Here is a 26,948-nt window from a genome sequence, read left to right as displayed (position 1 = left end):
GTCCAATTCACCTAACAGCACGTCTTTCGGGACCCGGAGGAAACCCATGTAGACAAAGGGAGAACGTGCAAACTCTGCACAGACAATGACCCAAGCCGGGAATCGAACCTGGGACCCTGGAGCTGTGAAGCAATAGAGCTAACCACTGTGCTACAATGCCGCCCAGAGGGCGTGATAATCGTTGAGCCCTTCTGTTGTATAATTAGAGCCAGCCAGTTAGGTGTGGCTGGAGTGAAAAGCAGCAGCGAAGTGCTGGTGCTGTGTAAATATTCGTTTTGTTTGACTCTCAAACTCATGTTAGACTCTTTGTTGCCATCTCAGATGTTACGGGGTTGTGGGGAGGTGGGCCTGGTGGAGAGCTCTTAGAGGGTCGGTTCCATTTGCTCGTTCGATCCCTGTATCACTGCAGGTTTATTTACATCCAAGTGCCCATGCAATTTCTTTCTGACATCATTCGTCTCAACTTCTATTGTCCTTGCAGGCAGAGAGTTCCTGGTTATTACAGCCGCTGTGTTAAAGAATTCATCCCACACCCCAGCAGCATCTCTTGCCCAAATTCATAAATCTGTATCTCTCAGTCCCTGTGCCATTATCTAATGGCAACAGCTTTCTATGCACTAATGGACAGAGCCACCCGGAATATAAACCCAGCCAGTGAATCAATACATGGATCATGAGGCAGAAACTGATTTTTTCTCTGGGTCCATGTTTCGTGTGTTCTGTTTCTCTGGGTCCATGTTCTGTCTCTCTGGGTCCATGTTCCGTGTGTTCTGTCTCTCTGGGTCAATGTTCCGTGTGTTCTGTCTCTCTGGGTCCATGTTCCGTGTGTTCTGTCTCTCTGGGTCCATGTTCCGTGTGTTCTGTCTCTCTGGGTCCATGTTCCGTGTGTTCTGTCTCTCTGGGTCAATGTTCCGTGTGTTCTGTCTCTCTGGGTCCATGTTCCGTGTGTTCTGTCTCTCTGGGTCCATGTTCCGTGTGTTCTGTCTCTCTGGGTCAATGTTCCGTGTGTTCTGTCTCTCTGGGTCCATGTTCCGTGTGTTCTGTCTCTCTGGGTCAATGTTCCGTGTGTTCTGTCTCTCTGGGTCCATGTTCCGTGTGTTCTGTCTCTCTGGGTCAATGTTCCGTGTGTTCTGTCTCTCTGGGTCAATGTTCCGTGTGTTCTGTCTCTCTGGGTCCATGTTCCGTGTGTTCTGTCTCTCTGGGTCCATGTTCCGTGTGTTCTGTCTCTCTGGGTCAATGTTCCGTGTGTTCTGTCTCTCTGGGTCAATGTTCCGTGTGTTCTGTCTCTCTGGGTCAATGTTCCGTGTGTTGATTTTCTCTCTGTCTATCTCACTCCTGTCTGGCTCGCACCCCACCCAACCCCTCTCCATATATGATGTTCTTTCTCTCTGTTTCAGTATTGGGAAAACAGGAAGAAGTTTTCAATTCCACGAGACTGGACCCAGACCGGTGCGAGAGCTGCTATGGGGCAGAGTCCGAGGACATGAAGTGAGTGTTACTGATCGCTTCTTGTGACTTGAGGAAGAGAGAGTGAGTGAGTGAAAGAAATCCTCTTCATGCTGGGGTCAAGGGGGATCTTATGTCCAAACCCTGGGGTGAACTACACTCAGGCTGGCGAGGAGGATTAACTGACAAACTCTCATTCCTGGTTAACGTCCTCTCGTCCTTGATATGAGACCAGGACTGCGCTTTGCTGTGTTTTTGCTGTGAGTGAGTGGGCAAATGAATGGCAGATGCAGTATAATGTGGAGAAATGTGAGGTTATCCACTTTGGTAGCAAAAACAAGAAGGCAGACTATTATCTGAATGGCCATAAATTAGGAGAGGGGAATGTGCAACGAGACCTGGGTGTCCTTGTCCACCAGTCACAAACATGCAGCTACAACAGGCGGTAAAGAAGGCAAATGGTATGTTGGCCTTTTAAAATCTTTTCCAATTAAGGAGCAATTTAGCGTGGCCAATTCAGCTACCCTGCACACCTTTGGGTTGTGGGGGTGCGCCTACTCAGGCACAGGGAGAATGTGCAAACTCCACACAGACAGAGATCCGGAGCTGAGATCGAAGCCGGGTTCTCAGCACCATGAGGCAGCAGTGCTAACCACTGTATGTTAGCCTTCATGGCGAGAGGAGTCGAGTGCAGGAGTAGCGATGTCTTGCTGCAATTATACAGGGCGTTGGTGAGGCCACACCAGGACGAGTGTGTGCAGTTTTAGTCGTCTTTTCTGAGGAAGGATGTTCTTGCTGCAGTGGGAGCAAAGGTTTACCAGACTGATTCCAGGGATGGCGGGACTGACGTATGAGGAGAGATTGAATTGGTTCGGATTGTATTCGCTGGAGTTCAGTAGAATGAGGTGGAAACGGCCTAGAAACCCGTGGAATTACTTTTCTAAAATAAATTTCAGTGCCCAATTCTTTTTTACTGTTTTAATAAAAAGATATGTCCAATCCACCGACCCTGCACATCTTTGGGTTGTGGGGGTGAGACCCACGCAGACACGGGGAGAATGTGCAAACTCCACACGGACAGTGACCCAGAGCCGGGATTGAGCCGGGTCCCCGTTGCTGTGAAGCAGCAGTGCTAACCACTGCGCCATCGTGCTGCCCATTATGATGCTTTTAAAAAAAATATCCCATTGCTGAACTGTTGGATGAAAATGTGAAATGTGAGCGGAGATGTTGGAATTTCATGTGGCAGGTTAACCGAAACCTGAGGAGCAGTACTGGCTTCAAACCGGAGTCCCACCATTTCCCTCACGGTCAACACTGACCAGTGAAGGGGCTCCTGGGTAAAGACAAACATTTGTGTGTGTGTTTGACTCTGTGGCCTCCACGCACTTGGATCAATTGTTTGAACCATTTGGAGGTGGGAGACCAATCTGGGTCATGGTTTATTTTTATTTGATGTACCTGCCTCTCATACCCGCAGGGATTCCGAAGCTGGACTCCCAGACCAGGGCCTACTCTCCTTTCCAGTCCCTGCTGCCAGGACTGCAGACACCGAGCCATTCTGCAGCAGACTGCCGGACATTTACACATTCCTGTGCCCTGGTACACAGGATGGGAACAACTGAGATATTCACTCCGATACTTTCCACAGTCCTACCATTCATAGTGTAATCCTTGACCTTGCTGTCCTCCCCAAGTGCATTACCTCACACTTTTTCGGATAGAATTCCATTTTCCACTGCTCTGTCCACCTGACCAGTCCATTCATATCCCCCCACAGTCTGTGGCTATCCCCCCGCAGTCTGTGGCTATCCCCCCGCAGTCTGTGGCTATCCCCCCGCAGTCTGTGGCTATCCCGCAGTCTGTGGCTATCCCGCAGTCTGTGGCTATCCCGCAGTCTGTGGCTATCCCCCCGCAGTCTGTGGCTACCCTCCCGCAGTCTGTGGCTATCCCGCAGTCTGTGGCTATCCCGCAGTCTGTGGCTATCCCGCAGTCTGTGGCTATCCCGCAGTCTGTGGCTATCCCCCCGCAGTCTGTGGCTATCCCCCCGCAGTCTGTGGCTATCCCCCCCGCAGTCTGTGGCTATCCCCCCGCAGTCTGTGGCTATCCCCCCGCAGTCTGTGGCTATCCCCCCGCAGTCTGTGGCTATCCCGCAGTCTGTGGCTATCCCGCAGTCTGTGGCTATCCCCCCGCAGTCTGTGGCTATCCCGCAGTCTGTGGCTATCCCCCCGCAGTCTGTGGCTATCCCCCCGCAGTCTGTGGCTATCCCCCCGCAGTCTGTGGCTATCCCGCAGTCTGTGGCTATCCCGCAGTCTGTGGCTATCCCGCAGTCTGTGGCTATCCCGCAGTCTGTGGCTATCCCGCAGTCTGTGGCTATCCCCCCGCAGTCTGTGGCTACTCCGCAGTCTGTGGCTATCCCCCCGCAGTCTGTGGCTATCCCGCAGTCTGTGGCTATCCCCCCGCAGTCTGTGGCTATCCCGCAGTCTGTGGCTATCCCCCCGCAGTCTGTGGCTATCCCGCAGTCTGTGGCTATCCCCCCACAGTCTGTGGCTATCCCCCCACAGTCTGTGGCTATCCCGCAGTCTGTGGCTATCCCCCCGCAGTCTGTGGCTACCCCGCAGTCTGTGGCTATCCCCCCGCAATCTGTGGCTATCCCGCAGTCTGTGGCTATCCCGCAGTCTGTGGCTATCCCCCCACAGTCTGTGGCTATCCCCCCGCAGTCTGTGGCTATCCCCCCGCAGTCTGTGGCTATCCCCCCGCAGTCTGTGGCTATCCCGCAGTCTGTGGCTATCCCCCCGCAGTCTGTGGCTATCCCCCCCGCAGTCTGTGGCTATCCCCCCCGCAGTCTGTGGCTATCCCCCCGCAGTCTGTGGCTATCCCCCCACAGTCTGTGGCTATCCCCCCGCAGTCTGTGGCTATCCCGCAGTCTGTGGCTATCCCCCCGCAGTCTGTGGCTATCCCGCAGTCTGTGGCTATCCCGCAGTCTGTGGCTATCCCGCAGTCTGTGGCTATCCCCCCGCAGTCTGTGGCTATCCCGCAGTCTGTGGCTATCCCCCCCGCAGTCTGTGGCTATCCCCCCGCAGTCTGTGGCTATCCCCCCGCAGTCTGTGGCTATCCCCCCCGCAGTCTGTGGCTATCCCCCCCGCAGTCTGTGGCTATCCCCCCGCAGTCTGTGGCTATCCCCCCGCAGTCTGTGGCTATCCCGCAGTCTGTGGCTATCCCCCCGCAGTCTGTGGCTATCCCTCTGTCTGTGGCTATCCCCCCCGCAGTCTGTGGCTATCCCCCCGCAGTCTGTGGCTATCCCCCCGCAGTCTGTGGCTATCCCCCCGCAGTCTGTGGCTATCCCCCCGCAGTCTGTGGCTATCCCCCCGCAGTCTGTGGCTATCCCCCCGCAGTCTGTGGCTATCCCCCCGCAGTCTGTGGCTATCCCCCCGCAGTCTGTGGCTATCCCCCCGCAGTCTGTGGCTATCCCCCCCGCAGTCTGTGGCTATCCCCCCCGCAGTCTGTGGCTATCCCCCCCGCAGTCTGTGGCTATCCCCCCCGCAGTCTGTGGCTATCCCCCCGCAGTCTGTGCTCCTCCCTCTTACATTTAAGTGCAGATGATTAATGTGCAGCACAAATAAGAAGGAGCCCAGCATCGAGCCCTGCGAATCCCACTGGAAACAGATTTCCTGTCACAGGAAAATCCCTCTACCTTCGCCCTCTGCTTCCTGCCTCTCGGCTCATTCTGGTTCCTCTATGACACTTTTCCTTGCATCACATGGGACCTTAATTTCTTGTCCAATTTACCATGGGTAGCACAGTAGCATGGTGGTTAGCACTGTTGCTTTACAGCATCAGGGTCCCAGGTTCGATTCCGGCTTGGGTCACTGTCTATGTGAAGTCTGCAAGTTCTCCCCATGTCTGCGTGGGTTTCCTCCGGGAGCTCCGGTTTCCTCCCACAGTCCAACGACGTGCAGGTTAGGTGGATTGGCCATGAGAAATTGCCCTTAGTGACCAAAAAGGTTGGGAGAGGTTATGGGGATAGGGTGGGAGTGAGGGCTGAAGTGGGTCGGTGCAGACTCGATGGGCGAGTGGCCTCCTTCTGCACTGTATGTTCTTAAATTGTACCCTCGCTGTCTCCTCTGGCCCTGTACTCTCGTTGTCTCCTCTGGCCCTGTACTGTCGCTGTCTCCTCTGGCCCTGTACTCTCGTTGTCTCCTCTGGCCCTGTACTCTCGCTGTCTCCTCTGGCCCTGTACTCTCGCTGTCTCCTCTGGCCCTGTACTCTCGCTGTCTCCTCTGGCCCTGTACTCTCGCTGTCTCCTCTGGCCCTGTACTCTCGCTGTCTCTTCTGGCCCTGTACTCTCGCTGTCTCCTCTGGCCCTGTACTCTCGCTGTCTCCTCTGGCCCTGTACTCTCGCTGTCTCCTCTGGCCCTGTACTCTCGCTGTCTCCTCTGGCCCTGTACTCTCGCTGTCTCCTCTGGCCCTGTACTCTCGCTGTCTCCTCTGGCCCTGTACTCTCGCTGTCTCCTCTGGCCCTGTACTCTCGCTGTCTCCTCTGGCCCTGTACTCTCGCTGTCTCTTCTGGCCCTGTACTCTCGCTGTCTCCTCTGGCCCTGTACTCTCGCTGTCTCCTCTGGCCCTGTACTCTCGCTGTCTCCTCTGGCCCTGTACTCTCGCTGTCTCCTCTGGCCCTGTACTCTCGCTGTCTCCTCTGGCCCTGTACTCTCGCTGTCTCCTCTGGCCCTGTACTCTCGCTGTCTCCTCTGGCCTCGTACTCTCGCTGTCTCCTCTGGCCCTGTACTCTCGTTGTCTCCTCTGGCCGCGTACTCTCGCTGTCTCCTCTGGCCGCGTACTCTCGCTGTCTCCTCTGGCCGCGTACTCTCGCTGTCTCCTCTGGCCGCGTACTCTCGCTGTCTCCTCTGGCCGCGTACTCTCGCTGTCTCCTCTGGCCGCGTACTCTCGCTGTCTCCTCTGGCCTCGTACTCTCGCTGTCTCCTCTGGCCCTGTACTCTCGCTGTCTCCTCTGGCCCTGTACTCTCGCTGTCTCCTCTGGCCCTGTACTCTCGCTGTCTCCTCTGGCCTCGTACTCTCGCTGTCTCCTCTGGCCTTGTACTCTCGCTGTCTCCTCTGGCCCTGTATTCTCGCTGTCTCCTCTGGCCCTGTGCTCTCGCTGTCTCCTCTGGCCCTGTGCTCTCGCTGTCTCCTCTGGCCCTGTACTCTCGCTGTCTCCTCTGGCCCTGTACTCTCGCTGTCTCCTCTGGCCCTGTACTCTCGCTGTCTCCTCTGGCCCTGTACTCTCGCTGTCTCCTCTGGCCCTGTACTCTCGCTGTCTCCTCTGGCCCTGTACCTCTCGCTGTCATCCTCTGGCCCTGTACTCTCGCTGTCTCCTCTGGCCCTGTACTCTCGCTGGTATCCTCTGGCCGCGTACTCTCGCTGTCTCCTCTGGCCGCGTACTCTCGCTGTCTCCTCTGGCCGCGTACTCTCGCTGTCTCCTCTGGCCGCGTACTCTCGCTGTCTCCTCTGGCCGCGTACTCTCGCTGTCTCCTCTGGCCGCGTACTCTCGCTGTCTCCTCTGGCCTCGTACTCTCGCTGTCTCCTCTGGCCCTGTACTCTTGCTGTCTCCTCTGGCCTTTTACTCTCGCTGTCTCCTCTGGCCCTGTACTCTCGCTGTCTCCTCTGGCCCTGTACTCTCGCTGTCTCCTCTGGCCTCGTACTCTCGCTGTCTCCTCTGGCCTCGTACTCTCGCTGTCTCCTCTGGCCTCGTACTCTCGCTGTCTCCTCTGGCCCTGTACTCTCGCTGTCTCCTCTGGCCCTGTACTCTCGCTGTCTCCTCTGGCCCTGTACTCTCGCTGTCTCCTCTGGCCCTGTACTCTGGCTGTCTCCTCTGGCCCTGTACTCTCGCTGTCTCCTCTGGCCCTGTACTCTCGCTGTCTCTTCTGGCCCTGTACTCTTGCTGTCTCCTCTGGCCCTGTACTCTCGCTGTCTCCTCTGCCCCTGTACTCTGGCTGTCTCCTCTGGCCCTGTACTCTCGCTGTCTCCTCTGGCCCTGTACTCTGGCTGTCTCCTCTGCCCCTGTACTCTGGCTGTCTCCTCTGGCCCTGTACTCTCGCTGTCTCCTCTGGCCCTGTACTCTCGCTGTCTCCTCTGCCCCTGTACTCTGGCTGTCTCCTCTGGCCTTGTACTCTCGCTATCTCCTCCTTGAAGACCTCCCACCCTCTGACACAGTTTTATCTGCAAGTTGCGTTCGGAAGAATGTAACGTGCCTAATTGGAAGATGAGGTGCTGTCATTCCAGTTTGCGCTGGGCTTCACTGGAACATTGCAGCAGGCTGAGGATGGACATGTGGACGCGAGAGCAAGACGCTCAGTTGAAATGACCAGCAACAGAAAAGGTTGGGGCTGTGCTTGCTGACGGAGTGAAGGTGTCCTGGAAAGTGGTCACCCTGTCTTCATTTTGTCTCCCAGTGTTGAAGAAACCCCATTGGGAGCAGCAAATACAGTCGACCAAATTATAGGAGATGCAAGTGAATCACTGCTTCACCAGAAAGGAGTGTTTGCGCCTCAGGCCAGTGAGGAGGGAAGAAGTGAAGGGTGTTGCACCGTCAGCGATTGCTTGGGATGGGGATGAAGGGTTGGGGGTGATGGACGGAGCAATCCCGACAGAATGTTGGCAGGGGAGGTGAGGGGAAGATGTGTTTTGTGGTGGCATCATGGAAGTTCCAGTGGATGATCTTTTGAATTTGGAGACTGATGGGGTGAAAGGTGAACTTTGGTTAAGGAAAAGGCAGACATGTCTAAAGCACGGTTTGAAAGGTGGCATCATCGGAACCGATGTGGTGGAGACTGAGAAACTGGGAGAATTGGATGGAGTCCTTGCAGAAATGGGTTGAGCTGTAATCGATGTAGCTGTGGGAGTCGGTGGGTTTGTAATGGATATTGGTGGTCAGTCTGTCACCAGATATGGAGACAGAGGTCAGGGAAGGGAGTGTCGGAGATGGACGATGTGAAGGAGAGAGAGGTCAGGGAAGGGAGTGTCGGAGATGGACGATGTGAAGGAGAGAGAGGTCAGGGAAGGGAGTGTCAGAGATGGACGATGTGAAGGAGAGAGGTCAGGGAAGGGAGTGTCGGAGATGGACGATGTGAAGGTGAGAGAGATCAGGGAAGGGAGTGTCGGAGATGGACGATGTGAAGGAGAGAGAGGTCAGGGAAGGGAGTGTCGGAGATGGACGATGTGAAGGAGAGAGGTCAGGGAAGGGAGTGTCGGAGATGGACGATGTGAAGGTGAGCGGTCAGGGAAGGGACTGTTGGAGATGGACGATGTGAAGGTGAGCGGTCAGGGAAGGGAGTGTCGGAGATGGACGATGTGAAGGTGAGAGAGGTCAGGGAAGGGAGTGTCAGAGATGGACGATGTGAAGGAGAGAGGGGTCAGGGAAGGGAGTGTCAGAGATGGACGATGTGAAGGAGAGAGGGGTCAGGGAAGGGAGTGTCGGAGATGGACGATGTGAAGGAGAGAGGGGTCAGGGAAGGGAGTGTCAGAGATGGACGATGTGAAGGAGAGAGAGGTCAGGGAAGGGAGTGTCGGAGATGGACGATGTGAAGGAGAGAGGGGTCAGGGAAGGGAGTGTCAGAGATGGACGATGTGAAGGAGAGAGGGGTCAGGGAAGGGAGTGTCAGAGATGGACGATGTGAAGGAGAGAGGGGTCAGGGAAGGGAGTGTCTGAGATGGACGATGTGAAGGAGAGAGAGGTCAGGGAAGGGAGTGTCGGAGATGGACGATGTGAAGGTGAGCGGTCAGGGAAGGGAGTGTCGGAGATGGACGATGTGAAGGAGAGAGAGGTCAGGGAAGGGAGTGTCGGAGATGGACGATGTGAAGGTGAGCGGTCAGGGAAGGGAGTGTCGGAGATGGACGATGTGAAGGAGAGAGAGGTCAGGGAAGGGAGTGTCGGAGATGGACGATGTGAAGGAGAGAGAGGTCAGGGAAGGGAGTGTCGGAGATGGACGATGTGAAGGAGAGAGAGGTCCGGGAAGGGAGTGTCGGAGATGGACGATGTGAAGGTGAGAGAGGGGGGTGGGAAGGGAGTGTCGGAGATGGACGATGTGAAGGTGAGAGAGGGGGGTGGAAATTGAATAACTTTTCCAGGTTCAGACGAGAGCGCGAAGCGGCTGTGATATAGTCACCGGTGTAACGGAATTGTGGGAGAGGGTGTGAGTAGGACCAGAACAAGGAGTGTTCCAGACCCCACTCCACAGAGGGACTGTCCCTCGGGGGATTCCCTCACAACCTGCCTCTCCCCCTTCCTCAGTCTGGCAGTCACCCATTCCCTCTCTGCCTGATCTCCCATTCCCTCTCTGCCTGATCTCCCATTCCCTCTCTGCCTGATCTCCCATTCCCTCTGCCTGATCTCCCATTCCCTCTCTGCCTGATCTCCCATTCCCTCTGCCTGATCTCCCATTCCCTCTCTGCCTGATCTCCCATTCCCTCTCTGCCTGATCTCCCATTCCCTCTTTGCCTGATCTCCCATTCCCTCTCTGCCTGATCTCCCATTCCCTCTCTGCCTGATCTCCCATTCCCTCTCTGCCTGATCTCCCATTCCCTCTCTGCCTGATCTCCCATTCCCTCTCTGCCTGATCTCCCATTCCCTCTCTGCCTGATCACCCATTCCCTCTGCCTGATCTCCCATTCCCTCTCTGCCTGATCTCCCATTCCCTCTCTGCCTGATCTCCCATTCCCTCTCTGCCTGATCTCCCATTCCCTCTCTGCCTGATCACCCATTCCCTCTCTGCCTGATCACCCATTCCCTCTCTGCCTGATCACCCATTCCCTCTCTGCCTGATCTCCCATTCCCTCTCTGCCTGATCTCCCATTCCCTCTCTGCCTGATCACCCATTCCCTCTGCCTGATCTCCCATTCCCTCTCTGCCTGATCTCCCATTCCCTCTCTGCCTGATCTCCCATTCCCTCTCTGCCTGATCTCCCATTCCCTCTCTGCCTGATCACCCATTCCCTCTCTGCCTGATCACCCATTCCCTCTCTGCCTGATCACCCATTCCCTCTCTGCCTGATCTCCCATTCCCTCTCTGCCTGATCACCCATTCCCTCTCTGCCTGATCTCCCATTCCCTCTCTGCTCGATCACCCATTCCCTCTCTGCTCGATCACCCATTCCCTCTCTGCTCGATCACCCATTCCCTCTCTGCCTGATCTCCCATTCCCTCTCTGCCTGATCTCCCATTCCCTCTCTGCCTGATCTCCCATTCCCTCTCTGCCTGATCACCCATTCCCTCTCTGCCTGATCTCCCATTCCCTCTCTGCCTGATCTCCCATTCCCTCTCTGCCTGATCTCCCATTCCCTCTCTGCCTGATCTCCCATTCCCTCTCTGCCTGATCACCCATTCCCCCTCTGCTCGATCACCCATTCCCTCTCTGCTCGATCACCCATTCCCTCTCTGCCTGATCTCCCATTCCCTCTCTGCCTGATCTCCCATTCCCTCTCTGCTCGATCACCCATTCCCTCTCTGCCTGATCTCCCATTCCCTCTCTGCCTGATCACCCATTCCCTCTCTGCCTGATCTCTCATTCCCTCTCTGCCTGATCTCCCATTCCCTCTCTGCCTGATCTCCCATTCCCTCTCTGCCTGATCTCCCATTCCCTCTCTGCCTGATCTCCCATTCCCTCTCTGCCTGATCTCCCATTCCCTCTCTGCCTGATCTCCCATTCCCTCTCTGCCTGATTTCCCATTCCCTCTCTGCGTGATCTCTCATTCCCTTTCTGCCTGATCACCCATTCCCTCTCTGCCTGATCTCCCTTTCCCGCTCTGCCTGATCTCCCATTCCCTCTCTGCCTGATCTCCCATTCCCTCTCTGCCTGATCTCCCATTCCCTCTCTGCCTGATCTCCCATTCCCTCTCTGCCTGATCTCCCATTCCCTCTCTGCCTGATCTCCCGTTCCCTCTCTGCCTGATCTCCCGTTCCCTCTCTGCCTGATCTCCCATTCCCTCTCTGCCTGATCTCCCATTCCCTCTCTGCCTGATCTCCCATTCCCTCTCTGCCTGATCTCCCATTCCCTCTCTGCCTGATCTCCCATTCCCTCTCTGCCTGATCTCCCATTCCCTCTCTGCCTGATCTCCCATTCCCTCTCTGCGTGATCTCTCATTCCCTTTCTGCCTGATCACCCATTCCCTCTCTGCCTGATCTCCCATTCCCTCTCTGCCTGATCTCCCATTCCCTCTCTGCCTGATCTCCCATTGCCTCTCTGCCTGATCTCCCATTCCCTCTCTGCCTGATCTCCCATTCTCCCTCTGCCTGATCTCCCATTCCCTCTCTGCCTGATCTCCCTCGGGCTGCAGGGTGACCCTGCCCTGAAAGTACTATCCAAACGCCCCTCAACCTCGCAAAGGGACCATCTAAACTGGAGAGGCATAAATATCCTGGCCGTGAGGTTTGCTAGTGTCACACGGGAGGGTTTAAACTAGTATGGCAGGGGGGTGGGTACCGGAGCAATAGGTCAGAAGGTGAAAGCATTGAGGGAGAATTAGGGAATAGGGCCAGTATGGCTGTGAGGCAGAGCAGACAGGGAGATGATGCTGAACACAGCGGGTCTGGTGGCCTGAAGTGCACATGTTTTAATGCAAGAAGCATTACGGGTAAGGCAGATGAACTTAGAGCTTGGATTAGTACTTGGAACTATGATGTTGTTGCCATTACAGAGACCAGGTTGGGGAAGGACAGGATTGGCAGCTAAACATTCCAGGATTTAGATGTTTCAGGCGGGATAGAGGGGGATGTAAAAGGGGCGGCAGAGTTGCGCTACTGGTTAGGGAGAATATCACAGCTGTACTGCGGGAGGACCCCTCAGAGGGCAGCGAGGCTATGTGAGTAGAGATCAGGAATAAGAAGGGTGCAGTCACAATGTTGGGGGTTTACTACAGGCCTCCCAACAGCCAGCGGGAGATAGAGGAGCAGATAGGTAGACAGATTTTGGAAAGGAGTAAAAGCAACAGGGTTGTTGTGATGGGAGACTTCAACATCCCCAATATTGACTGGGACTCACTTAGTGCGAGGGGCTTGGACAGGGCAGAGTTTGTAAGGAGCATCCAGGAGGGCTTCTTAAAACAATATGTAGACAGTCCAACTAGGGAAGGGGCTGTACTGGACCTGGTATTGGGGAATGAGCTTGGCCAGGTGGTAGAAGTTTCAGTCGGGGAGCATTTCGGGAACAGTGACCACAATTCAGTAAGTTTTAAAGTGCTGGTGGACAAGGATAAGAATGGTCCTAGGGTGAATGTGCTAAATTGGGGGAAGGCTAATTATAACAATATTAGGCAGGAACTGAAGAACCTAGATTGGGGGCAGATGTTTGAGGGTAAATCAACATCTGACATGTGGGAGGCTTTCAAATGTCAGTTGAAAGGAATTCAGGATCGGCATGTTCCTGTGCGGAAGAAGGATAAATACGGCAAATTTCGGGAACCTTGGATAACGAGAGATATTGTAGGCCACGTCAAAAGGAAAAAGGAGGCATTTGTCAGGGCTAGAAGGCTGGGAACAGACGAAGCCTGTGTGCAATATAAGGAAAGTAGGAAGGAACTTAAGCAAGGAGTCAGGAGGGCTAGAAGGGGTCACGAAAAGTCGTTGGAAAATAGGGTTAAGGAAAATCCCAAGGCTTTTTACACGTACATAAAAAGCAAGAGGGTAGCCAGGGAAAGGGTTGGCCCACTGAAGGACAGGGGAGGGAATCTATGTGTGGAGCCAGAGCAAATGGGAGAGGTACTAAATGAGTACTTTGCATCAGTATTCACCAAAGAGAAGGAATTGGTGGATGTTGAGTCTGGAGCGGGGTGTGTAGATAGATGGGTCACATTGAGATCCAAAAAGACGAGGTGTTGGGCGTCTTGAAAAATATTACGGTAGATAAGTCCCCAGGGCCTGATGGGATCTACCCCAGAATACTGAAGGAAACTAGAGAGGAAATTGCTGAGGTCTTGACAGAAATCTTTGGATCCTCACTGTCTTCAGGTGATGTCCCGGAGGACTGGAGAATAGCCAATGTTGTTCCTTTGTTTAAGAAGGGTAGCAAGGATAATCCAGGGAACTACAGGCTGGCGAACCTTGCGTCTATGGTAGGGAACCTACTTAAGAAACAGGATCTTTCCCATTTGGAAGCAAATGGACGTATTAGTGAGAGGCAGCATGGTTTTGTGAAGGGGAGGTCGTGTCTCACTAACTTGATGGACTTTTTCGAGGAGATCACAAAGATGATTGATGCAGGTAGGGCAGTGGATGTTGTCTCTATGGACTTCAGTAAGGCCTTTGACAAGGTCTCATGGCAGACTGGTACAGACGGGAAAGTCACACGGGATCAGAGGTGAGCTGGCAAGGTGGATACAGAACTGGTTAGCTCATAGAAGGCAGAGAGTAGCAATGGAAGGGTGCTTTTCTAATTGGAGGGCTGTGACTAGTGGTGTTCCGCAGGGATCAGTGCTGGGACCTTTGCTGTTCGTAGTATATATAAATGATTTGGAGGAAAATGTAACTGATGGTCTGATTAGTAAGTTTGCAGACGACACAAAGGTTGGTGGAATTGCGGATAGCGATGAGGACTGTCAGAGGATACAGCAGGATTTAGATCGTTTGGAGACTTGGGCGGAGAGATGGCAGATGGAGTTTAATCTGGACAAATGTGAGGTAATGTATTTGGAAGGTCTAATACAGATAGGGAATATACAGTGAATGGTAGAACCCTCAAGAGTATTGACAGTCAGAGAGATCTAGGTGTATAGGCCCACAGGTCACTGAAAGGGGTTACACAGGTGGAGAAGGTAGTCAAGAAGGCAGACGGCATGCTTGCCTTTATTGGCCGGGGCATTGAGTAGAAGAATTGGCAAGTCATGTTGCAGCTGTATAGAACCTTAGTTAGGCCACACTTGGAGTATAGTGTTCATAGGTTTACGGTGTGAGGGGCAAGGTTTAGAGGAGATGTACGAGGCAAGTTTTTTTACACCGAGGGTAATGGGTGCCTGGAACTCGCTGCCGGAGGAGGTGGTGGAAGCAGGGACGATAGTGACATTTAAGGGGCATCTTGACAAATACATGAATAGGATGGGAATATTGGGATACGGACCCCGGAAGTGTAGAAGATTTTAGTTTAGACGGGCAGCACGGGCTTGGAGGGCCGAAGGGCCTGTTCCTGTGCTGTACTTTTGTTATAATGCCCCCCTGGCTCCAAAACCCCGAGCTCGAGTTGCTCCAGCCAGATGCAGCTCTTGCACAAATGGTCACCCAGACTACTGGGATTTCTGGTCAGGTGACCCATGGAAGACATCAGAAAGATCAACAGTGTTCCTTCCAAAGAGAGCAACTAGGTTTTTAAAAATCTATAATCATCTCGTGCCTACCTGACCAACACCAGATTATTTCTCCTCAAGTACATCACGTCAAACTCATCCACATTATACTTTACCCAGTCTGCCCACTTAACAGACTGTAAAAGTCCCCTGAAGTCTGCAATTATTCTCCTCACTATTTACTGCAGGGCAAAGTTTAGTATTGTTCCCTGTGCTGTGTTCCCTGTGCTGTGCTCCCTATTTCCTATATCATTTATATATCACAAAACAACAATCCTAATACTGACCTTTGGACCTACTACATGCATTCCACAAGGCAGATAAATATTTGTTCACCGTGATCCTATCTCTTTTTTTGTTCCAAGTTACCCTTGTCCAATTAATCCATAGAATCCCTACAGTGCCATTGGAAGGAGGCCATTGGGCCCATCGTGTCTGCACCAACCCTCTGAAAGAGCATACCACCTCAGCCCATCCCCCACCCTGTTCCCACAGCCCCATCTAATCTGCACATCTTCGGACTGTGGGAGGAAACCAGAGGAAACCCACGCAGACACGGGGAGAACTTGCAGACTCTGCACAGTCACACGAGGCTGGTATTGAATCCAGATCCCTGGCACGTTGAGGCAGCAGTGCTAACCACTGTGCCACCATACTGCTCGTGCTAGTCCTATGTGCTTTGATCTTCCACATAAGTCTATCAAATTCCTTTTGTGAATCCAAATATACAGCACCAACCCTGTATGTTGGCCAACCACATCTGTTACTTCCTTTGTGAAGACAGATGCAGAGTGATCCTCGGAGTAATGTTCCCGAGTAATGTTCCAGCGTGTTCCCGAGTAATGTTCCAGAGTGTTCCAGGGTAATGTTCCAGAATGTACTCCACACGGTTTGGAGAAACTCCCAAAGTTTGTCCATTCCAGCTGGCGACTGACCTGCAGAGACTCCCGTCTGTTATTGCAAATATGGTGCACTGTCCTTGTGATTATCTGCTGTAACACGCGTGCTGACTGTTTCTGTACAGGTGCTGTAACACGCGTGCTGACTGTTTCTGTATCAGGTGCTGTAACATGCGTGCTGACTGTTTCTGTACAGGTGCTGTAACACGCGTGCTGACTGTTTCTGTACAGGTGCTGTAACACGCGTGCTGACAGTTTCTGTACCAGGTACTGTAACACGTGCTGACAGTTTCTGTGGAGGTGCTGTAACACGCGTGCTGACTGTTTACTGTGCAGGTACTGTAACACGCGTGCTGATTGTTTCTGTACAGGTGCTGTAACACGCGTGCTGACTGTTTCTGTACAGGTGCTGTAACACGCGTGCTGACTGTTTACTGTGCAGGTACTGTAACACGCGTGCTGACTGTTCCTGTGGAGGTGCTGTAACACGCGTGCTGATTGTTTCTGTACAGATGCTGTAACACGCGTGCTGACTGTTTCTGTACAGGTGCTGTAACACGCGTGCTGACTGTTTACTGTGCAGGTGCTGTAACACGCGTGCTGATTGTTTCTGTACAGGTGCTGTAACACTTGTGCTGATGTGCGCGAGGCCTATAGACGGAAAGGTTGGGCGTTCAAGAACGCAGACACCATTGAGCAGTGCATGAGAGAAGGATTCACCCAGAAATTACAGGAACAGAAGAATGAGGGCTGCCAGGTGTACGGATTCCTGGAGGTTAACAAGGTGAGTCTGTGGCCAGATATCGGTCACTCGGGATGGTCACTGCAGTACTTGTGGTTAATGTCAGTTATGTTTTTTTCCCCACTAGCTCCTATCTTTTTGTTTCTCGTTGATCAGGTGGCTGGGAATTTCCACTTCGCTCCTGGGAAAAGCTTTCAGCAATCACATGTCCATGGTAAGAGGAAGCATCAAATATTCCCAACGTTTATTGCTGGGAAGGTGCGGGGAGGGTCGTGGGGAGGGGGTCGCAGGGAGGATGGGGAGGGTCGCAGGGAAGTTGGGGGAGGGGATCGCAGGGAAGGTGGGGGGAGGGTCGCAGGGAAGGTGGGGGGAAGGTGGGGAGGGGGTCACAGGGAAGGTGGGGGGAGGGTCGCAGGGAAGGTGGGGAGGGGGTCGCTGGGAGGGGGTCGCAGGGAAGGTGGGGGGAGGGTCGCAGGGAGGGTGGGGGGAGAGTCGCAGGGAAGATGGGGAGGGGGTCGCGGGGAAGGTGGGGAGGGGGTCACTGGGAGGGTGGGGGGAGGGTCGCAGGGAAGGTGGGGAGGGGGTCGCGGGGAGGGTGGGGGGAGGGTCGCAGGGAAGGTGGGGAGAGGGTCGCAGGGAAGGTGGGGAGGGGGTCGCAGGGAAGGTGGGGGGAGGGTCGCAGGGAGGGGGTCGCAGGGAAGGTGGGGGGGTGGGGTCTGGTTTGAGGAGTTCGGGCCAGTTCGAGAAAGGTACAACAACCTGTATTTGTAGATTGCTGCAGGTAAACGTGCCAAGGCGCTTTACACACGGTGACGTATGAAATGCGTGAACCAAAGGAGGAGGATTCAAAGCAAAAGAGATTATGACAAGTTTTGAGAGATGCAGAGAGAGGATTGGGGACCAAATTTCAAGTCCAGGGTCTTGATGCCTAGGGGGTGCCTCTGCCAGTGGTGGGGCAATTAAAATTGGGAATGCACTTGACTAGAGGTTGGGATGAAGGAGTACAAAGAGTGTTGGAGTTTAGAGTGATGAGGAAGGGCGAGTTTATGGATGGATTAGAACAAAAGGATGAGAATTTTCAAATTGAACCGTTGCAACCCCAGGAGCCAGCATAGGTTATACAAACAGACGAATTAGGAGCCATTTGCTCCCTCGAGCTTGCTCCTTTTGATAAGGTCATGCTGATCTAAATGTGGCCCCAACACCACATCACACCACCCTCAACTTTTGACTCCCCTGTCAGTCAAGAATCTATCTGCCACTGCCTTTGAGATTTTCAATGACACGGCCTCCACCCCTCATGGAGAAGAGAGTTCCACAGACTCTCAACCCTCGCAAAAAACATTCTCTCTGCCTCCATTTTAAATGGGAGCCCCTTTATTTTTAACCTCTGTCCCCTAATTATGGTGTCTTCCACAAGGGACATATCCCGTCAGCATCCACCCTCCCAAGTACCTGCAAAATCTTAGATGTTCCAATAAAATCGCATCTTGCTCTACTGAGCTCCAATGGATACAGGCCCATCCCATCCAACCTTTCCTCATAAGATACCCCGGCCCAGCCCCCCCCCCCCCCCCCAACACAGCCCCCCCAGCCCAGCCCAGCCCGACTCTGCCCAGCCCCCCCCAGCATAGCCCCCCCCCCAGCCCAGCCCGACTCTGCCCAGCCCCCCCCAGCACAGCACCCCCCCCCCAGCCCAGCCCGACTCTGCCCAGCCCTCCCCCCCCCAGCACAACTCCGCCCAGCCCCCCCCAGCACAACTCCGCCCAGCCCCCCCCCAGCACAACTCCGCCCAGCCCCCCCCCAGCACAACTCCGCCCAGCCCAGCCCCCCCAGCCCAGCCCTCCCCCCAACACAGCCCCCCCCCCAACACAGCCCCCCCCAGCCCGACTCCGCCCAGCCCGACTCCGCCCAGCCCGACTCCGCCCAGCCCGACTCCGCCCAGCCCGACTCCGCCCAGCCCGACTCCGCCCAGCCCGACTCCGCCCAGCCCAACTCTGCCCAGCCCAGGAATCTGTCAAGTGACCTTCTCCGAATTGCTTCCAATGTAGTTTTGTCCTTTAAATAGGGAGACCAAAACTAAACCTTTCTCCTGGTGCGGTCTTGTCAATACTTTGTACAACTGCTGTGAAATATCTGTACGTTTATATTCCGTTCCCCTTACAATAAATGACAACATCTATTTGCCTTGCTAATCACTTGCCATACCTACATAGTAACCGTATGTGATTTATGGAACAAAAAGACCCAGATACCACAGCACCGCAAGAGTTCTGCAATCTCTCCCCATTTATTTATTATAAATTTATAGTACCCAATTCTTTTTTTTCCCCAATTAAGAGGCAATTTAGCGTGGCCAATCAGGCTACTCAGCACAACTTTGGGCTGTGGGGGTGAGACCCACACAGACACGGGGAGAATGTGCAAACTCCACACGGATAGTGACCCAGAGCCGGGATTCGAACCCGGGTCCTCAGTGCCGTGGGGCAGCAGTGCTAACCACTGCGCCACCGTGCCATCCCGTGAGGCAGGAGTGCTAAATAGTGCCACCGTGCCATCCCGTGAGGCAGCAGTGCTAAACCTCCCTCTATTTATTTAATATTCTGCTTTTGTACTTTCCTGCCAATGTGGACAAGTTCACATTTTCCCACATTACCCTCCATTGGCCAAATTTTTGCCCCCTCACTTAACCTATCTAACCTACCCTTTCAGACTCTGTGTCCTCTTTACAACATACTTTCCAATCCATCTTTGTGTCATCAGCAAATTTTGTGACTTCCCTTCATCCCAGTCGTTGATATAAAATGTAAATAGTTAGGCCACAGCGATGGCATTCCACTCGTTACATCTTGCCAAACCGAAGGTTACAGAGGGCCGGGGGGGGGGGGGGGGGGCGGCGGGCAGGGGGCCCGGGGGGGGGGGGGGGGGGGGGGGGGGGCGGGCAGGGGGCCCGGGGGGGGGGGGGGGGGGGGGGGCGGCGGGCAGGGGGCCCGGGGGGGGGGGGGGGGGGGGGGGGCGGCAGAGGGCCCCCGGGGGGGGGGGGGGGCAGAGGGCCCGGGGGGGGGGCAGAGGGCCGTGCATGCAGTGGGCGGGACAGAGGGCCGGGGGGGGGGGGGGGGGGGGGGGGGGGGAGGGGACAGAGGGCCGGGGGGGGGGGGGGGGGGGACAGAGGGCCGGGCCGGGGCAAGGGGCCGGGGCAGAGGGCAAAGAGAATGGCTTGGCTTTCCCATCATTTTTTGATGAGGACATTTCATCTATCCAGGTGAGCAAAGTACTAAATGAGAGAGAAGAATATTGGAGTTGGGTGTTGTCAGTATACCTGATGTGTTTGATGTTGCTGTGGAGAACCATATTGATGGGACATGAGGGGCCTAGGAATAGATTTTTGGGGAACACCAGAAGGATTGGTGTGGCAGTGGGAAGAGAAGACCTTACAGAGAAGTTTCTGGCTCTGATTAGATAGAGGATTGGAAACGGGGACGTGTAGTCAGTCCAAGCAGCAAGAGGAAAGATATTGGACGAGGATGGTGTGGGCAGCAGTGTTAAAGACTGCAGACAGGATAAGGAGGGATAGTTTGCCATTTGTGACTTTGATAAGAGCTGTTTTATGTACCGGGCAGGTTCAATGATGGGGCTTTGGAAAGATGGATATGGATTTAGGAGATGACAGCACATTCGCAAAGCGAGAGAGGAAAGAGAAGTTGCAGATGGAGTGGCAGTTTTCAAGACGAGTTCAGAGCTGGATTTTTTGAAGGGAGGAGAGAGAGGTGGTGATGGCAGATTTGAAGAAGGGAACACCACCTGAGGAGAGAGGACCATTTATAATATTGGATAACTTTGGAATTAGCAGAAGCTGTTTGATAGGATCAAGGGAGCAGGAAATGCCTCGTGGATCAGAGGGCCTTTTGTAGAGATCACGAAGGGAAAGAGGGTGAGAAACTAGAGAAATCTGCGAGTTCAGGGCTCGGGGTAATACTTACATTCCTGGCTGATCTTGCAATACTGGGACGTTTTAGCAGACAAGACTGTAGTCCAGTCACGTTTGATTGCAAACTATTAAACCAGGTGTCTGCTATATCCTTTCAAGTCTGTTTACCCTTGGACTTTAGGGAGTGGAGATGTGGGCAGTGTCAGGAGAAGCAAGCAGATTTGAACAGAGTAAATATTTTACTGGGGATGACGGCATCAGTAGTGGAAGTCAGGGTGTGATTGAACCAATCGACAGTGTAGAAATAACTTGTGAAATGGAGAGCTAGAAGTTGGGTAGTGGGTTTTTTCCTGGGGTGGACACAGAAGGAAGTGTATTTAGAAAAGGATTACCTGTGATGCATATTAAATATGGACTTGGCAAGAAGGTCCCAGCTTCCGATGCTGGACATTTTCAGGTATTTTTGCACCTGTATGAATCTGCATTCATTTACCAAGATATAGTCGCGTTTTCTGTGTGATTGCTCTATGATGCTTCCCTACTTTTAAAAATTGTTTCTTTTCTTCCTTGCAGTCCATGCTGTTGAGAGTAAGTGACTAATTCTCAATTCCGTTCCCTTCTACTTGCCTTAGTTCTCCACATCTTTTGCTGGAATGCCTGTGAAACACACTTTTGCTAAAGCCCATTTGCTCTGTGTTGTTCCAGCGTGTGCTATGTGTTAATCACAATGTTGCATGAATCGACACCATGTGATGGTAATTCAGTAAAGATAAATGGGTAGGTAGATGAATTTTATCGTGTCATTGACTTGAAAATCACCAGCAGGAGCAATAATGACTCTTAAGAGATAACCTGGGAGAAGATCCTGTCTATTACTGGGGTACTGGGATGCAGGCCGGACACTGTACAGCACTGAGGTACAGTATTGGTCCTGTCTATCACTGGGGTACTGGGATGCAGGCCGGACACTGTACAGCACTGAGGTACAGTATTGGTCCTGTCTATCACTGGGGTACTGGGATGCAGGCCAGACACTGTACAGCACTGAGGTACAGTATTGCAGCATCAAAGCAAATTACTGCGGATGCTGGAATCTGAAACCAAACCCGAGAATACTGGGCAATCTCAGCAGGTCTGAAAGCCTCGCGCTCTCTCTCTCTCTCTAGAGAGAGAGAGAGAGAGAGAGAGAAATGGAGCTAACCTTTGAGACTGGATAACTTTGTCCAAGCTGGAGTTACTGTACTAGGACACAACACGAGTCAGTACAGATCTCCACTGTATGACGCGGGTACAATAGTGGTAGGGACAGGTTTATAACTGTGTAACAATGGGATACAGTACTGGTGGGGACGTGTCTGTCACTCTCACACTGGGATACAGTACAGCTGGGATCAGGTCTGTCACAGTGTAACAGTGAGATACAGTAGTGGTGTGGATGGGTCTGTCATTATCACACTGGGGACAGTACTGCTGGGGACAGGTCAGTCACTGTATAACACTGGGTACAGTCCTGGTGGGGACGGGTCTGTCACTGTATAACACTGGGGTACAGTACTGGTGGGGACGGGTCTGTCACTGTACAACACTGGGGTACAGTACTGGTGGGGACGGGTCTGTCACTGTATAACACTGGGGTACAGTACTGGTGGGGACGGGTCTGTCACTGTATAACACTGGGTACAGTCCTGGTGGGGACGGGTCTGTCACTATAACACTGGGGTACAGTCCTGGTGGGGACGGGTCTGTCACTGTATAACACTGGGGTACAGTACTGGTGGGGACAGGTCTGTCACTGTATAACACTGGGGTACAGTACTGGTGGGGACTGGTCTGTTACTGTATAACACGGGCACAGAACTGATGGGGTCGGGTCTGTCACTGTATAACACTGGATTACAGTACTGGTGGGGATGGGTCTGTCACTGTAATACTGGGGTACAGTACTAGTGGGGACAGGCCTGCCACTGTATAACACTGGGGTACAGTACTGGTGGGGATGGGTCTGTCACTGTATAACACTGGGATACAGTACTGGTGGGGACGGGTCTGTCACTGTATAACACTGGGGTACAGTACTGGTGGGGACGGGGCTGTCACTGTATAACACGGGTACAGTACTGGTGAGGACGGGTCTGTCACTATAACACTGGGGTACAGTACTGGTGGGAACGGGTCTGTCACTGTATAACACGGGTACAGTACTGGTGGGGACAGGTCTGTCACTGTATAACCACTGGGGTACAGTACTGGTGGGGATGGATCTGTCACTGTATAACACTGGGGTACAGTACTGGTGGGGACAGGTCTGTCACTGTATAACACTGAGGTACAGTACTGGTGGGGGCGGGTCTGTCGCTGTATAATACTGGGGTACAGTACTGATGGGGACGGGTCTGTCACTGTATAACACTGGGGTACAGTACTGATGGGGACGGGTCTGTCACTGTATAACACTGGGGTACAGTACTGGTTGGGACGGGTCTGTCACTGTATAACACTGGGGTACAGTACTGGTGGGGACGGGTCTGTCACTGTATAACACTGGGGTACAGTACTGGTGGGGACAGGTCTGTCAGTGTATAACACTGGGGTACAGTACTGGCGGGGGCGGGTCTGTCGCTGTATAACACTGGGGTACAGTACTGGTGGGGATGGGTCTGTCGCTGTATAACACTGGGGTACAGTACTGGTGGGGACGGGTCTGTCACTGTATAACATTAGGGTACAGTACTGGTGGGGACGGGTCTGTCACTGTATAACACTGGGGTACAGTACTGGTGGGGGCGGGTCTGTCACTGTATAACACTGGGATACAGTACTAGTGGGGGCGGGTCTGTCACTGTATAACACTGGGGTACAGTACTGGTGGGGACGGGTCTGTCACTGTATAACACTGGGATACAGTACTAGTGGGGGCGGGTCTGTCACTGTATAACACTGGGGTACAGTACTGGTGGGGACAGGTCTGTCGCTGTATAACATTGGGGTACAGTACTGGTGGGGACGGGTCTGTCACTGTATAACACTGGGGTACAGTACTGGTGGGGACGGGTCTGTCACTGTATAACACTGGGGTGCAGTACTGGTGGGGACAGGTCTGTCGCTGTATAACATTGGGGTACAGTACTGGTGGGGGCGGGTCTGTCACTGTATAACACTGGGGTACAGTACTGGTGGGGACGGGTCTGTTACAGTATAACACTGGAATACTGTATTGGTTGGGGACAAGCCACACGAGGAGTGGTACTGCCGTGAGATAATCAATGATGGGTATCACAACAGCCAGGGCTGATTCTCTGAATTTTGCAGGTTGTGTTGAAGCAAACCAGTTAAATTGAGGTTCTGGCCGTTCACGTCTATTGTTGTTTCTGTGTTTGTCTCACAACACTGAGTTTAGCTTTAATCTGCAAATTTCATCAAGTTGCCTGGCTTCTGTAATTGATGGAGTCTGTGTCGCTGTGTTACTGTGGATTACACGGACTGTCAAAGCCACTCCCTCTGCATCAGTGGACAACTTCATTGTGCTTTCCAATTTCCCCCTTTCACTGTCTCAATGGGCATTGATTTAATATTGACATTGCCCGAATGTGGGCAGTGCTGCCCAACAGAACCATGTGACTGGTCTGTTGGCGTCTGGCTGGATCCAAGTCTCTGCTTCACTTCCTTGCCGGATGTTTCAGCTTTTACCACATCAGCATCGTGAAGTTATTGTCTGTGCTGAACTCACTCATCAGGTTCATTGAGTTTAATTTCAGTCAATGGTCATCAATAACCACTGGACTGCTGTACCTGGGTGAGGGATGGGAGAAGGATCTCGAATCAGTTTTTAACCATGATTTATACGACAGTTTTGCCAGTGTTGTTACTAATGCTTTGGCTTTTGCTGCTGATGCCTGATTTTAGGAATATCCATGCATGTGTTGAGTGATATTAACAGCAGAGAATATTGGATATGAAATAATTCTTAAAATGGCTGCAAAAGTAACTAGCTTGCTTCTGTAAATTAATTAAACAGCTACCTTTCCATTTGAAGGAAAGACATTTTTTTTAAAATCACCTTGGTCATTGGACACTGGTAATGAGGACTGGTCTAGCCTCTGCTCGATCATTGTATAATAATCTTTATTATTGTCACAAGTAGGCTTACATTAACACTGCAGTGAAGTTACTGTGAAAATCCCCTAGTCGCCACATTCCGGCGCCTGTTCGGGTCACTGAGGGAGAATTCAGAATGTCCAATTCAATTAACAGCACGTCTTTCAGACTGTGGGAGGAAACCGGAGCACCCGGAGGAAACCCACGCAGACACGGGGAGGACGTGCAGACTCCGCACAGACAGTGACCCAGCGGGGAATCAAACCTGGGACCCTGGAGCTGTGAAGCAACAGTGCTAATCACTATTCCACTGTGGCGCCCACACACTGGTTAGCAGGACTGGTCGAGATCCTGCTAGTTCATTGGACACTGGCTACCAAGTCTTGGAGCAGCTGTCTCTCTGATGCAACATTGACACCTTGGATGAACAGTCATGACTTAATTAACTGTGCAGAAGATTTTAGTAACCATCGTTATGTTTTATTGAAGGTAATATCGGTTTTTTTAGTCATTCAGATTTTTAGATATGCCCCTAGGATGTGAGCATCGCTGGCTAGGCTAGCATTTGTTGCCCATCCCGACTTTCCCTTGAGGGTTGGTGATGAACCACCAGCTTTAATGACTGCAGTCGATGTGGTGAAGATAGACACCCAGAGTGCAGGTAGGAGAAGAGTTCCAGGAGTTTGACCCAGAAACCACTGCTTTCCAATCACTTTTGCGCTTCATCTGTCTCATTCCACTGGAGGTTCCCCCCCCCACTTGCTGGACTCATTGATGTCACGCTGCCTTGGACAGTCACTCACCTCACCTCTGCCATTCAGCTCTTGTGACCATGTTTGGACCAAGGCTGTAATGAGATCGGGAGTCAAATGGCCCTGGTGAAGCCCAAACTGTGCAGCGGTGAGCAGATTATTGCAGAGTAAGTTCTGCTTGGTAAGTGCTGTCAACGACCCCTTCCATCACTTGCCGGTGATCAGGTATTGTCGTAGTTTTTGTGGACAGGACATAGCTGGGTGATTTTTCATTGTTGGGTAGATGTGAATGCTGTAGCTGTAGTGGAACAGCGTGGCTAAGCGCACAGCTAGTTCACGACACCGTCCTTCAACACCACAGCTAGGATATTGTTAGGTCTGGCCCTTTCTCTATTCTGGCCCTTCAACCATTTATTGATATCACAGGCAATTAACCCCGTTTTCTGCAGAGTGAATTGTGAGATGGTGAGAAACACAAGAGGAGGCTCAGGTGCATCATGTGCTCAGCACATTTGGCTGACGGTGGTTGTAAATGCTCCAGCATTGTCTTGTGATGTGCTGGCTTCCCTCGTTATTGAGGACGGGGTTGTTCATGGAGCCTCCTCATTGAACCGTTGGTAATGACAGTGTGAGGAATCTGCAAATATAAGATTGTGGTTTAATATAATTTTACTGCTGCTGATGATCCACAGCACCTCATGGATGCTCCGGTTTGAGCTAGTAGATCTGTTCTGAATCTGTGCCATTTAGCAGAGTAATCATGCTACCCAACAGCACTGAATCACACTCCGTGTTAACTCTCCTCATTTTGGCACAAGCCCCCCAAGTGTTTGAGTGAGTTGGACGTTCCTTTGCTGTGTCCCGTGCTGAGGTCGATGCCTGGTGTTCCATCTCCTTTCATTCTTGTACTTTGTGGTAGTGCTTTGACTTGCTCGGCTATTTCAGAGGCAACTACATTGTTGTGGATCTGGAACTGTATATAGACCCTAAGGAAGAAAGGACTTTGGTGAACTGGATAAGTGATCACCATTACTTATACTCTTTGCTTTTCATTCCCGATTCATTTAATTAACTGAATTTAAATTTGCCAGCTTCCATGGTGAGATCTGAATTCATGTCTCTGCATTATTACTCCAAGCTCCTGGTTCAGTAGTCTGGTAATATCACAGTTTACAGCGGTAACAGTAGCAGTAATTAAGAGCCCAATAAGTTATTAACTCCTATTTTTAATTAATTCATCTTTTCTCTCTTTCTCTCTCAGTTCATGACCTGCAAACCTTTGGATTGGACAATGTAGGTATCGCTGTAATCTCATGAGAAACCTTTTATTAACGTATTATAAACTGATTTCATGTTGCACCTTAGACAGTACATCACGCAACTCAAATTAGTCTAGTATCATAAAACACATTTATAAAGAACAGTTTGCCGTCTCCACAAATAATGAACAGAGAAAATCTTTCACTTTCGAAGAGACAGGGAGAAGTCTCTCAACAACAGATTAATTTGTCCAACAGGTTCATTTGAAATCACAAGCTTTCGGAGCACTGCTCCTTCCTCCGGTGAAGTAGAGGCAGATTCACAATCAGAGTGGATGTGGGAGAGACACAATTGTAAGATATGGAATGTGAGTCTTTACAGGAACAGTGGGGGTGGAGTGAGGGATACTCACAGGTAATCAAGGTGTGAATTGCCTCAAGCCAGGACAGTTAGGATTCTGCATACCTGGGCAGTATGGTCGGGGTTACATGTAATGTGACA

The 26,948-nt window shown here is 52.5% G+C and overlaps 1 protein-coding gene across 1 annotated transcript in view; it reads left to right on the top strand.

The window, feature by feature from the left end:
* The first annotated feature begins 1,360 nt into the window (after nt 1-1,360).
* Nucleotides 1,361-26,948, top strand: part of ergic3 (ERGIC and golgi 3) — a 29,879-nt gene continuing 4,291 nt past the window's right edge. Inside the window, exons 1-5 of the mRNA XM_038802409.1 lie at nt 1,361-1,488; nt 16,289-16,454; nt 16,569-16,626; nt 20,914-20,928; nt 26,449-26,492. Coding sequence (XP_038658337.1) covers nt 1,373-1,488; nt 16,289-16,454; nt 16,569-16,626; nt 20,914-20,928; nt 26,449-26,492 — 399 coding nt within the window. The 5' untranslated portion in view covers nt 1,361-1,372. The remainder of the gene's footprint in view (nt 1,489-16,288; nt 16,455-16,568; nt 16,627-20,913; nt 20,929-26,448; nt 26,493-26,948) is intronic.

This window comes from Scyliorhinus canicula, chromosome 7 (assembly GCF_902713615.1).
Source record: "Scyliorhinus canicula chromosome 7, sScyCan1.1, whole genome shotgun sequence".
Classification (NCBI taxonomy): Eukaryota; Metazoa; Chordata; class Chondrichthyes; order Carcharhiniformes; family Scyliorhinidae; genus Scyliorhinus; species Scyliorhinus canicula.
Note: the sequence above shows the minus strand (reverse complement) of the source record. Positions and strands in the feature narration are given on the sequence as shown.